Source organism: Alexandromys fortis, unplaced genomic scaffold (genome assembly GCF_014885135.2).
Source record: "Alexandromys fortis isolate MF-2015 unplaced genomic scaffold, M_Fortis_MF-2015_v1.1 scaffold_140, whole genome shotgun sequence".
Classification (NCBI taxonomy): domain Eukaryota; kingdom Metazoa; phylum Chordata; class Mammalia; order Rodentia; family Cricetidae; genus Alexandromys; species Alexandromys fortis.
Window position 1 is genome coordinate 1,472,224 of NW_026068048.1, and position 12,749 is coordinate 1,484,972.

The 12,749-nt window shown below is 43.6% G+C and overlaps 1 protein-coding gene across 12 annotated transcripts; it reads left to right on the forward strand.

Annotated features, from left to right (window-relative positions):
* The first annotated feature begins 879 nt into the window (after positions 1-879).
* On the forward strand, positions 880-12,489 carry LOC126486710 (zinc finger protein 420). Of its 12 annotated transcripts, none has more exons than XR_007588180.1 (4): positions 880-989; positions 2,296-2,350; positions 6,396-6,788; positions 8,942-9,080. XR_007588180.1 is itself a non-coding variant. In XM_050119090.1 (4 exons), exons 3-4 carry the CDS (start codon positions 6,719-6,721, stop codon positions 10,644-10,646), a joined length of 1,767 nt encoding a protein of 588 aa, XP_049975047.1. In that variant the 5' UTR covers positions 880-989; positions 2,296-2,350; positions 6,396-6,718; the 3' UTR covers positions 10,647-12,489. The 12 variants fall into 12 exon arrangements, 11 of the variants coding, with proteins under 11 accessions (XP_049975047.1, XP_049975048.1, XP_049975050.1 ...); XM_050119090.1 differs by having other exon boundaries at positions 6,396-6,780; positions 8,942-12,489; XM_050119091.1 differs by having other exon boundaries at positions 6,491-6,780; positions 8,942-12,489.
* Positions 12,490-12,749: the final 260 nt, after the last annotated feature.

Here is a 12,749-nt window from a genome sequence, read left to right on the forward strand (position 1 = left end):
CACCAGATCTCATTACAGATGGTGTGAGTTACCATGTGGTTGCTGGGAATTGAACTGAGGACTTTTGGAGAGCAGGCAGTGCTCTTAACTGCTGAGCCATCTCTCCTACCTCTTACCAACCAAATTCCAAATATGTGAGCTTGTGGAGGCCATTTTCGTTCAAACCAGCATATTAGTCTTCCATATTTTTAAGGGATATATGTATATATGTGTATATATCTCTGGCATATACATGGTTATATGGGAATGATTAGAGTACTTAAAATGTTTGTAATGTATATTTTTAAACTGTGTCTAACAAAATAAATGGTTAACATTAGACATCAAAATTATCTTCCAAGCTTCATTTTTATGTAAAAGGTTCAAAATAATTTTTCATAAAAATAAAGACTATCAATTTTTCATTGTTCCCCATAGTATAACTCTAATAGAAAATGTCACGCCTAAGTTCCTTTTCAGATAAAGTGCTTACATTTTCCTGATCATCCAGTAAGTATTCAAGGAAGAAATAACTCGACCATCATTTTTTCACAGGCAACACGATCGCACAGTCATACGCTAATGGAACCCCTGGACTCGGTATGAGATACTAACAGAAGAAAAGCATATTTATATAATAAAAATCATCATGGCCAACTAGTGAATTATACCAGAAGTACGTAGTGACCCTTCACTAGCAACTCGCTATGGCTGAAGTCTGTGTCGAGCAATCCCACAGAGGTATAAAATCGCATTGCCACCAGTACAGTTCATGTCACAGAGGTATAGAATAGCTAGCCGATTTTGCCGTTACCTTTCTGACGCGGGCCTACATTTCCCAGACTCCTCGCGTCCGGAACGCCGCTTCGGTTTCGTTTCCTCGCGAGAGTTCGGGGCACTTAGGTCGCGGGAGGGCAGTGTCTGTGGACGAGTTCGTTAGGCATCCCGCGGAGCCCGTGGTCCCGAAGTCAGGCACTGCAGGCTGAACCCTGAGATGCACTCCCGTGGAGGTGGGAGTATCAGGAACGCCTGAATCTGTGACTTAGGTGGCCGCGTCTCCGCTGGGTGTGCTGCAAGCCTGCCAGCTTTGGGAGCCTGTTGCGACCCTGGTTTGTGGTTGATGTGATGTGTGTGATTGTGTGCTTGCCTGACTGGAGATGTTTCTTGACAGTGGTTGTGACAGCCCCACGTGTATCGCGGAGGAGAGGAAGGGTGTTGTTGTAACCAGGTGGTAGGGTGTGTGTGTGTCACTTGGAGGTTGTTAGACGTGCCTGGTATCCTGTGCATAACTGGTTTGGCTGTGTAAACGGGTGTGATGGCAGTGGCGCTGAGATGGTAGTCGCTGGTTTCCGTGGCCTGTGACTTTCGTGGTTTTCTCATCTGGGTGGTTGTCTGACGTGTGTGTGTGTGTGTGTGTGTGTGTGTGTGTGTGTGTGTGTGAGAGAGAGAGAGAGAGAGAGAGAGAGAGAGAGAGAGAGAGATTGTATATGCTGTTTTCATGAACGTCAATAAAGTAGAATTACACCCTTGTAAAAGAGTGTCGCTGTCCGCTGCAGTTTGTTTGTTTTTTGTGCACGCTTGGATCCTGTTTAAGTGCTCAGTGTAGCACTAAACCATGAAATTGTGGCTCTAGCTATGTGGCTGTGGAGATTTGATTCCATGTGACTTTGTGTGGTCTTTAGTATGTTTTGTACCTATGATCTTACCCTAGTTCGGTAGGGTACAGCGGTAAAATTTTGTTTGGCATTCATTTGGGGGCTGAATCTTTCGAAGGATCCTGAATTTCTCGTGACTTTGTGTCTCTCCCCAAATCCCTCCCAGAATTTAAGGACTTAGCCTCTGTTTGGCCACAGTGGTTACTCATCCATTCAGACATGGCCAGGATCGATTCAGCTCTGCCATCCCTCCTCATCCCGCCTGGGAAATAGTTTTGTTGCTGGTTCCCAGTGCTCCTTGATCTTATAGCCAAGGAAATTGGCAAACAGAAAACTAGAGAATTAAGACTCCGAGTGAAGCTATAAGCCTAGTATTTAGATGATACTTCGAGATTCGCTAGCACCCCAAGACAGGATGCTAGGAACGGGTTTCAGGAGTGGGAAATAATTGCTGTGGAGGCTAGAGCCCATGACACTGCCCTCTAGTGGGCAGCTTTAAGTCGACATAAATCAGGCCTGAAACAGCTTGACCTTGTCCGTATCCAATACTAGTCTCCAGACTTTGTATTAGATGAGGGATGGATTGTGGGGTTGGAGGGAGAGGGTGTAATTTAGACTATGACAAGAATGACATGGCATCTCGGTTTACTCTTTCTCTTAGGGTACAACACAGAAGAGAAAAGATGGCCGTTGTATGTTTAGAAGAGAAGTTTGAGGTAAGGAGATACTTGTTTCTTCAGCTGCCTTTATTGTGTCAAGACATGATCTTCGCTTCATTGTTGTTTTTATAAATATCTCTACCTATGTCTTCTCTTATAATGAGAACAAGGCAATTTATTTATTTGTTTGTTTATTTATTATTTTTGAGGCAGGGCCTCACTGTCCGGTTTGAACTTCTTTATATAGACCAGACTGGCCACGAAATCATAGAGACCCGACTTTAAAACAGAGAGAGAAATTGTAGTTCTGTTTTTAAAAACTTTATATATTTTTATTTTATATGCATTGGTGTTTTGTCATGGGTATCATGTCCCCTGGAACTGGAATTACAGACAGTTGTGAGCTACCATGTGGGTGCTGGGAATTGAACTCAGAACCACTGGAAGAGCAGCGAGTGCTCTTAACTGTTGAGCTATCTCCCCAGCCCCATAAAGACCCATCTTTCTCTTCCAAGTTCTGGGATTAAAGACATGCGCTAAGCCAATGGCTATTGATTTCTATAGTTTGAGATTAATAAAAATGTATAGTTGTAATAGGTGTTTTCCAGTAGTGGTTAAATTTATAAAGAATGGATTTGATGCTCATGGAATGTAAGAGCATTCTTGTATTGTTTATCTTTCTTAACGTTTGAGGGGTTTTAGCTTTTTAAATTTATGTTTTTATCAACACAATCTTGTTGTACAGCGCAGACCAGGTCAAACTCTTGCCCCAGCCTTCATGAATGTGCTGCCCTATCTTTGTCTTCAGTTTTGTTTGCTTTTATCTGTTTATCTAGTAAATAAAGTTTTGTGGTTTTGTACTTGAATGAATATGTTCCATGTGTACAACTAAGAAGATACTAAGGTCAGACATAGCAAGGCCTAGTACAGCATGAAAAAAAGGCTCCATCCTTTTACAGATGAAGCTGGGATTACAAGGCATGGGCAGGAGACGCTAACTTAATTAGCTCTCTGTAATCCTCAGCCCTTCTCTCTGAGCCACTGTGTTTCCATATCCGGGAGCCTCCCTATGTTTCTCCACGCCTGCTAAACTCATGATTTAATGATGACCCAATTTAATCTGCTCATTGCTACTCACGGCCAAAGGTGAACACGGCCCTGCTCTCCCCTGCTGCACCTGCTGGCTCCCTGGGTCAGAGTGATTCTGGGTGGGCATGGTGGCTAGTGCCTCCTCAATCACCATGCCTGGCTGTTAGGGGAGTCCTGGATGGGCAAACCATCTCCACACCTAGCAAAACTTCTTGCTGGAGAGAAATGAGCCCTCCTTAGCCTGGGCGGATAATTACCCTCCCTGGAACAGCCTTGATCGGCTTCACCTGTGCAGTTCCATCACCAACATCTTCTGTGACCCGCTCCCAGGTGAGAGCCTCTCAGAAGCTCTGTGACCCGCTCCCGGGGTGAGAGTCTCTCTCAGAAGCTCTGTGACCCGCTCCCGGGGTAAGAGTCTCCCTCAGAAGCTCTGTGACCCGCTCCCGGGGTGAGAGTCTCTCAGAAGCTCTGTGACCCGCTCCCGGGGTAAGAGTCTCTCAGAAGCTCTGTGACCCGCTCCCGGGGTAAGAGTCTCTCTCAGAAGCTCCCCAGCATACAGTTTGGCTTCCATCAGCGTTCTCTTAGGAACTCCAGCTTGGCACAACTCTGCGACGTTTGTCTTTGAGGACAGACAACACTCCCCTTGGCGTTACCTTTTGACTCTCCCCTGGGTTGCGCTCCCACTTCATGGGCTCTTTCCGTGCTGCGCAGTCACAGATCTGCCAAAGTTTTCCTACTGCACCAAGATCTTGTCCAGCCAAGAGGCCCAGCAGCACCACTAAAGCTCCACCCCAGCCTCGGGTGTGGATCAACCTTTCGTGTAACTCCTCTAGGAATACAGTTCTGTCTGGCCCAGTGAACGGGGTTCAAAAACAGGTTCCTTCAATAGCAGCGGAGCCTCTACACCCTGCTGTTTGTGAGGACCGCAGCCGGAGACAAGCAGGTGTTCCTAATGGCTCTGACTTCCCTCACGCTGTCGCGGCTTCTGCAGCCTTTGCCTTATGGCGGGGGCGGGGGGGGGGGGGGCGCTACATTACTCAGTCATCCTGCCTCCACAGCAGCCAGACCGATGCCATCTGCCCCTGTGTCCCACAGCTTCACAAGCCAGGCTGGGACCGACTCTTTGATTGCTTAAGTTTTCCCCAGTTCCAGCAGCCCAAGTGGTGCCTATCCTGATGGTCCTAGTTTCTCATATGGGACCCTTGCTAAGGCCCCATCTGCAGGCTGGATCGTAGATTGTCCTCTTTCTGTATTAAGGCTGGACTCGAGTAGTATCTTTAACTGCTTTTACCAGCAGTCTCTCCTCATTTCATCTCAGTCACTAATGAGGCTGACTTGGCTGCGTCTCTCTTGTTGCATTTGCTGCCCTCTCGGCCTGGGATGCATTTCTATCTACACACAACAGTGGCCAGGAGGCCTCTGCTGCTGTGTGGCAGCAATCTTGACCCTTGTGTGCTAATTTAAAAGGCTGCAAAGCTCCCTGTAATATATATTGCCTGAATATATGAATGCATGCCTGGTACCCTCAGAAGTTAGGGAACATTGGAATAGAAGTGAAGTTGGGTGGTTGTGAGGCACCATATAGATGCTGGGAACTCTGGTCCTCTTCAAGAAGAGCAAGTGCTCTTAACTACTGAGTCATATATCCAGCTCCACATACAGCATCTTTGACTAGGAATACTGATCTAACAGATTTTTATAAGATAGGGATTCCTCTGATTTTATAAGATAAGCAAGTTGGTACATAACAAAAAGAAATCTTTGAATTTCTCAGTATGTGGCTTTCCTTGTTTGAGTTAGGGCTTTCTGGGGAGCCCATGCTGGTCTTGAACTTGCTTATTTGGCTTCCATGGCTCCCAGACTCACTCTGAATTCCAGCTGACCTCAAATTTATCTTGTCTTCATCAGCCTCTCATCCTGGGATTGCAGAAAGAGCTTTAGAAACCTCAAGGTTAGGAAATGGCTAGGGACTAACTGCAGAGAGATCAGGAATGTGGAACTGACCAATACTGGTAACTGGATCATTTTGAAACTCAATATTCAGTTGTGAGGTTGAATGTATATACTTGGGATGATATATTTCTATTTTTCTATTTTTTTAGATGGGAAAAGGAGATTTTAAGAGTGATATAATGGTGACTGTGAGGACTCAAGATTCTTTAGTATTGTAAAACTTGTATAAGGTTGTACCAGCCATGTCTTTCCACAGTTTGAAAGTCACAGTTCATGAAACAAGACTCTGAGTCTGGAATGTGAATTTCCAGCAGGGGAGGCTAGGGACTGAAAGAGCACGCAAGATGTTCTGAGAACCCAGGGTGTCTCTTGCCAAGGTTCTTTAGATACAGCTACTTGCAAAGATAGAATACAATCATTAAACTATGAGCGTTTTGCTTATTAGGTTGCCAGGGATAACAAAGACTGTGAAGTATGGGAAGAAACATGTGTGAACATAACAAGCCCCTGTGTCTTTTTGTTTGTTTGTTTTTCGAGACAGAGTTTCTCTGTGTTGCTTTGGAACCTGTTACGGAACTTGGTCTTGTAGACCAGGCTGGCCTCAAACTCACAGAGATCCACCTGCTTCTGCCTCCCGAGTGCTGGGATTAAAGGAGTGCACTACCACTACCCAGTCTTTTTTTTTCCCCATGTGTCTTAAGAAATAGAACATTCTAGCTTCCTTGAGGAAACGTCTGTTGTCCTCATGGGCCGTGGGTCAGAATGTCTAGATGTGGAATGTGTTTCTTTCACAGTTAAGGCTGTTGGCAACTGGGTATGACAGCACGTGCCTGTGATCCCAATACCAAGGGAGGGAGGCAGAATGCGGAGTTCAAGCCAAGATTATCCTTGGTGATATAGTAAGGTCAAGGCCAACCTGGTATCTATAAGAAACTGTCAAAACCAGGAAATAACATCAAAAAGATTTTACAGGGAAAAAAAATCATTTTTCTTATTCCTAAACAGCAGAGAGAAACAGCATTTGTTGAATGTGTGATATCCAACTTACGTGTTTTTCTAGGGTATTTGTATATGCTGTTTCATCAAAGAAACCGGGGCATTGTATGGACTGTATTCACTCCAGACTTACAGTATAATGAGATGCTTTATAAGCAGAACACACCCACAGGAGAAAACTGGAACCTGCTTACACCTCATCACTTAATTCTGTGCTGTCTATGTCAGAGCCTCCGTCTTTCGCTTGGCAGTGCCCATTATGGGGTCTCCTTTCTCATCGTTCCCTCCAGTGAGGAGCCGTGTTGTTCATTTCTACAGCTGGAGCTGTGTTTGTTTCAGAAGCGATGTGCAATAGTGTTGCTTTGAATTCTCACGGGAAGAGTGGACATGCCTGGACTCTACTCAAAGGGATTTGTACAGAGAAGTGATGTCTGGAAAGCTGACTTGGGGTCAGTTGGTAAGAATTTCTGTCCCTTGTATCTTATGACCTAAGTTTTTTTAAAAAAAAAAACATTTATTTACTTTATGTGTACGAGTTTTGCCTACACATGTTCATGTGTACATGCATGTAGTGCTTGTGGAGGCCAGAAGAGGATGTTGGGTCCTCTGGAACAGATGGTTGAGAATCACCAGGTAGGTGTTGAGAATTGAACCTAGGTCCTCTGGAAGAGCAGCCAGTGCTCTTAACCTCTGAGTCAACCCTTTTCAATTTCTGAATTTAAAGTTATTTAACAGTGTTATGTGGGCTTAGTGTCTGCCTATGCCTGTAATTTCAGCACTCCAAAGGTTGAGACAGGAAGATCGTAAGCTTCAGGCCAGCCTGGACTACATAAGATGAGAAAAGGAACAGAGAGGGACAGCGTGGCTCAGGTTCCTACATCATAGCACTCAGAATCGCAGCCCAGACACCAAGCAGCAGCTTTAGCTTTTCACTTTTCATGTGGCTTTTTCAGAACGCTCAGACTTACTTGAGCAGAACAGAAGACCATGCGTTTGCTTTGTCTCTGAGTTGTCAGTTGTGGGTTTTTGTTTCTTTGTTTTTAGCTTTTAGCCTACCAGTTCTTTAAGCCTTCTCGCCCTCATTTTTAAGCTTTTTATATTTTCCCAACTTATGCTAAATTAACAGAAATAATATTTTTTAATTTTTTGAGATAAGGTCTCACTATATAGCTCTGACTGACCTTGAACTTGCAAGGTTGACCAGGCTGGCCTCAGACTCACAGGGATCCACCTGCCTCTGCCTCCTGAGTGCTGGGATCAAATGGATGTGCGACTATACACCATGATGTCTGGCCAAGATTTTTTTTTAAAAATTAAGATTTATTTTTAAAATTTTGCTCTTGCTGGGTGTGGTGGCACATGCCTTTCGTCCCAGGACTCCAAAGGTGGAGGCAGGCAGATCTCTCTGAGTTCAAGGCTAGCTTGTTCTACAAAGCCAGTTCCAGGACAGCCTGGAAAAACCTGGTCTAAAAAACCAAATAATTAAAAAAATAAATTTTTTCTTTTATGTGTTTTTTGTCTACATGTATGTCTTTATACCAAATGCATTGTCTACAGAGCCTAGTAGAGGGCATCAGATCCGCTGGAGCTGTAATTACACGCAATTGTTAGTTACTATGTAGGTGCTGAGAAACTAACCTAGGCCTTACAGAATAGCAGTACTGAGTTATCTCCACCCCTCCACCCGAGGCAGGATTCTTACTGTTCAGGAACAATAATTAAGGCGCACACCACCACTTCCTGACTTGAAAACTTTCTTAATCTCACCCTTTTTCACTCCCAGGCGAATCTTCATTGTTCTCTCATCTCAGGTACCCATTATGTATTTTAATATAGGAAGCCATTCTAAGCTAATGCATGTGTATACATACATATCAATATCACCACCACCATCATCATCATCATCATCAATCACAGCAAGTGTCGCCATGCCTCGTGACTAAACTTTTCTTTTTGGGTTTCTTGAGACAGGGTTTCTCTGTATAGCCCTGGCTGTCCTGTAACTCACTCTGTAGACCAGGCTGGTCTCTAACTCACAGAAACCCTCCTACCTCTGCCTTCCGAGTGTGGGGTAAAAGGCATGCACCACCACTGCCCAGCAAAGCTAATATTTTCTATTCTGGATAGCAGCATCAAAATCACTTAAGTTGGTTTTTGACTATGGAGGCATGTATAGAATAATATAGAATGGAAAACCGTATTGCTTTAAGGAAACTACATTTGTAGTAAACTTTGCTTTGAATAGTAGATAATGATATGGGTGGGAGGTAGTAAGCAATGTTTGGAGAACACTAATAGATGCTTGTTACTTACAGATGTTCTTTTCCTGTTGTCTTTTCTGGTATATTATTTCTGTTTCTCAGAAACTACTTTTCTCTTTCAGACTTGACTTTTAGATGTTTGAATAAGGACTTACCTTCAAAATAGCACATTAAGGAATCAGAATGATCTCAGTGGGAAGTGAGTGGCAGGTTTAAAGACTGCACCTAAGACTAATACTAATTCTGGGAGGTATTTGGAAGTCAAAGACAGGCTAGAGAAGGAAGAAGAAAATCAGAAGTAATATTACAGGCAAGAGATGATAACATATGACAAAATGTCCGTTTTCAGCCCTCATACTTATTTATCTCAGCATCCAAGAGCTTATTCTACGGAGAAACCCTATAAATGCGAGGACTGTGGGAAAGCCTTCAGACGGGCTTCACACCTAACTCAGCATCAGAGCATCCACACTGGGGAGAAGCCCTATGAATGTAAGCAGTGTGGGAAAGCCTTCAGTCGTGACTCCCAGCTAAGTCTTCACCAAAGACTTCATACCGGCGAGAAACCCTACGCATGCAAGGAATGTGGAAAGGCTTTTACTCAAAGCTCACAACTTATTTTACATCACAGGATTCATACTGGTGAAAAACCATATAAGTGTGAAGAATGTGGGAAAGCCTTTATTCGAAGCTCACAACTCAGCCGACATCAAAAAGTCCATACTGGTGAGAAGCCCTTTGAATGTAAAGACTGTGGAAAGGCTTTCCCTCAGAATTCGCAGCTTACTCTGCACCAGAGACTGCATACTGGAGAGAAGCTTTACGACTGTACAGAATGCAGGAAGGTCTTTACTCAGCTGTCCCAGCTCATTCTCCACAGGAGAATCCACACTGGCGAGAAGCCCTATGAATGTGTAGAATGCGGGAAGGCTTTTATCTGTGGTTCCCAGCTTTCACAGCACCGGAAAACTCACAATGGAGAAAAGCCATATGAGTGTAAGGAATGTGGAAAGGCTTTTATTCGAGGCTCACTACTTATGCAACATCAAAGAATTCATACTGGCGAGAAGCCCTATAAGTGTGATGAGTGTGGAAAGGCTTTTATCCGTGGTTCCCAACTCACTCAGCATCAGAGGGTTCATACTAACGAAAAGCCGTATGAATGTAAAGAATGTGGAAAGACCTTCAGTCATGGCTCACAACTAACTCAACACCAGAGAATTCATACTGGTGAGAAACCTTACCAATGTAAGGAGTGTGGGAAAGCCTTTAACCGTGGATCACTGCTTACGCGACATCAGAGGATTCACACTGGTGAAAAACCCTACGACTGTAAAGAGTGCGGAAAAAATTTTAGTCGAGGCTCAGAACTTACGCAGCACGAGAGAATTCACACTGGCGAGAAACCCTATGAGTGTAAGGACTGTGGAAAATCTTTTATTCGTAGCTCACAGCTTACTCAACATCAGAGAATCCATACCGGTGAAAAGCCATATGAGTGTAAGGAGTGCAGAATGGCCTTCACGCAGAGCTCACACCTTTCCCAGCACCAGAGACTGCACACTGGTGAGAAGCCCTATGTATGCAGCGAATGTGGCAAAGCCTTTGCGCGTGGATTACTGCTCATACAGCATCAGAGAATTCATACAGGGGAAAAACCGTATCAGTGTAGGGAATGTGGGAAGGCCTTTATTCGCGGCTCCCAGCTGACTCAACATCAGCGAACTCACACTGGAGAAAAACCTTATGAATGCAAGGAATGCGGGAAGGCCTTTGGTCATGGCTCTCAGCTTACTCTACATCAGAGAATCCACACAGGCGAGAAGCCCTATGAATGTAAAGACTGCAGAAAGGCCTTCGCTCAGAGCTCACATCTTTCTCGGCACCAACGGATTCATACTGGTGAGAAGCCATATCAGTGTAAAGAATGTAAGAAGGCCTTTACTCGAGGGTCACAGTTAATGCAACATCAGAGGATTCATAGCAGTGACAAACCTTTTGACTGTAAAGAATGCGGAATAGACTTCAGTCATCATTCACAAATTTTTGTTTGAGTTAACTTATTTTTTTTTTTTTGATCAGCATACCGTTTCCTGGTCATTATCAGTGAAGAAATCTCACAGATGTGAGTGTGGGATTCATGAGTTTCAGCATTTGGAGAATTATATGGGAGAATGGAAATGCTGATATAATGCGCATAGGGAAGCATTTGTTTATAACTATACTGCATTTTAGAAATTAAAATAGAAAGTGGTTCTGTTACTGTGGTATATAAAGGTCTTTAGCACAGAAAACATCTGTGTCAACATTATAGTGGTCCTATCAGTTCACTTCCTTTGTGACATTTGTTATAAATAGCCTTGCTTTGGTTTAATCGTTTGTAAGATAGATCTAAGGCCATTTTTTTGTCTTATCGTGTCTAAACATGTAAAAGCACTTAGAACAGTGCCTTGAACATAGCAGATCATAAACATTAGGTGCTATTTTTATTATTGTAATTCCAGAGAATTTGCATGAAAGAAGGAACTATGTAGTTAACATTAAGAATTCTTTCACTATTATTTGTCCTAAACAAATTATTTGGGTGGGAGGCATTATACACTGTCACCAATGTGAGAAAGCATCCATTCAAATCTCATGCATTTATTATAAGAGAAATGTATGGAGACACTCTGTGGCATTTGTAGGTTATTGAGCACCACTGTTCCTGACTGTAGGAGAGGTGTGGTTTCCCATAAAAGTCCCAAGCTTACATGTTTCACCCTCTTTGATGTCAACTCAAGGATATTTATAAATGATGAACTAAATACTCAAGATTAATCTAGGAAATAAAAAAACTTGAATATTTAGTTGGTTACCTAAAATAAAAAGTTACACCCCTAGACTGTATTTCATTTACAGTGAAAAAGTCTGATGTGTTTGTACGGCAGACTGCTGTCCACAGCTCGCATTTCCATGTCGGTCACAAGAAACCCAGGCAAAAAGTCCTGTCTCCATCTCCATCGCAGGTCAACAAGATGAAAACGGCATTTGTATGAGTAGAGTATTTAAGAAACCCTTCCTCTGTTTCTTTTCCCTTCTTAACACTGTAGGCATCTGAGGTGGAGCCCAGATAGCCTCATGAGGATTTTGGAAGTGGTATCTGGGTGTTTTGGATGATGGAGGCTGCAACCCTGCTGATTTTGTGAACAGTCATTCCAACTCTGCTCTGCCTTTGTATTCTTTATTTAAAATTAAAGTGACCCTCATACTTGTTGACGCTCTCCTAGTACTCTGAAAGATAGCCCCCCTCTCCCTCCTTCCCTCCCCCCTCTTCCTCTCTGTTCTCTTGAGAGTTTCTCTGTGTAGCCCTGGCTGTCCTGTTACTCACTCTGTAGACCAGGCTAGCCTCAAACTGGGATTAAAGGTGTGTGCCACCATGGCTAGCAATGAAGCTTGCTTTAAGGGCATAAAATAATGTTTGCCCTGGAAATAGGCTGCTGGGAATAGGTGAGATCTCAATATTGATCTAAGGCCATGGACAGAGAGGGCATATTGAGAGTGAGCTACAAAACTGAATTTCTTATTGTTTCAGGCAAGACATTTGCTCAGCCTGCGTCCTACTGTCTTATAAGGTAGACCAGATACCAATCTAGGCAGCAGTGTTAGAAGAAATAACAGGAATGATACAGAACATGCATGCTCAGTATTTCTTGCTGGTTTAAAAAATATCTTGTGCTGAGTGGTGGTGGTGCATGCCTTTAATCCCAGCACTCGGGAGGCAGAGGCAGGTGGATCTCTGTGAGTTTGAGGCCAGCCTGGTCTACAAGAGCAAGTTCCTGGACAGACTATGTTAAATGTAATTGTATCAGGCATGGTGGCATACCTGTAACCCCGACACTTGCTGGTGAAGGTAGGGAGCTGAGGCAGGAGGAGTTAAGGTTCTGGGTCATAGAAACCCTGTCTTGGAAAACAAAACTAACAAAATGGTGGGATAAAATGCAGTTCTAACACAGGGGAAAACTGAAAGTTTAGTTTTGGATATGTTAATTATTTAAGTTTTTTTTTTTTTTAAAAAAATTCATATCTGTGTGTCTTTGTGTGCCTGAAGAAGCCAGAAGAGGATGCTAGACCCGCTGGAGCTGTACAGTAGTTGTGAGCCATCTGATGCGTGTTCT

Coding starts and splice junctions, on each gene's coding strand:
- LOC126486710 (XM_050119090.1), top strand. CDS start 6,719: ATGCCTGGACTCTACTCAAAGGGATTTGTACAGAGAAGTGATGTCTGG. Junction 6,781..8,941: donor GTCTGGAAAGCTGACTTGGG/GTCAGTTGGTAA, acceptor GTCCGTTTTCAG/CCCTCATACTTATTTATCTC.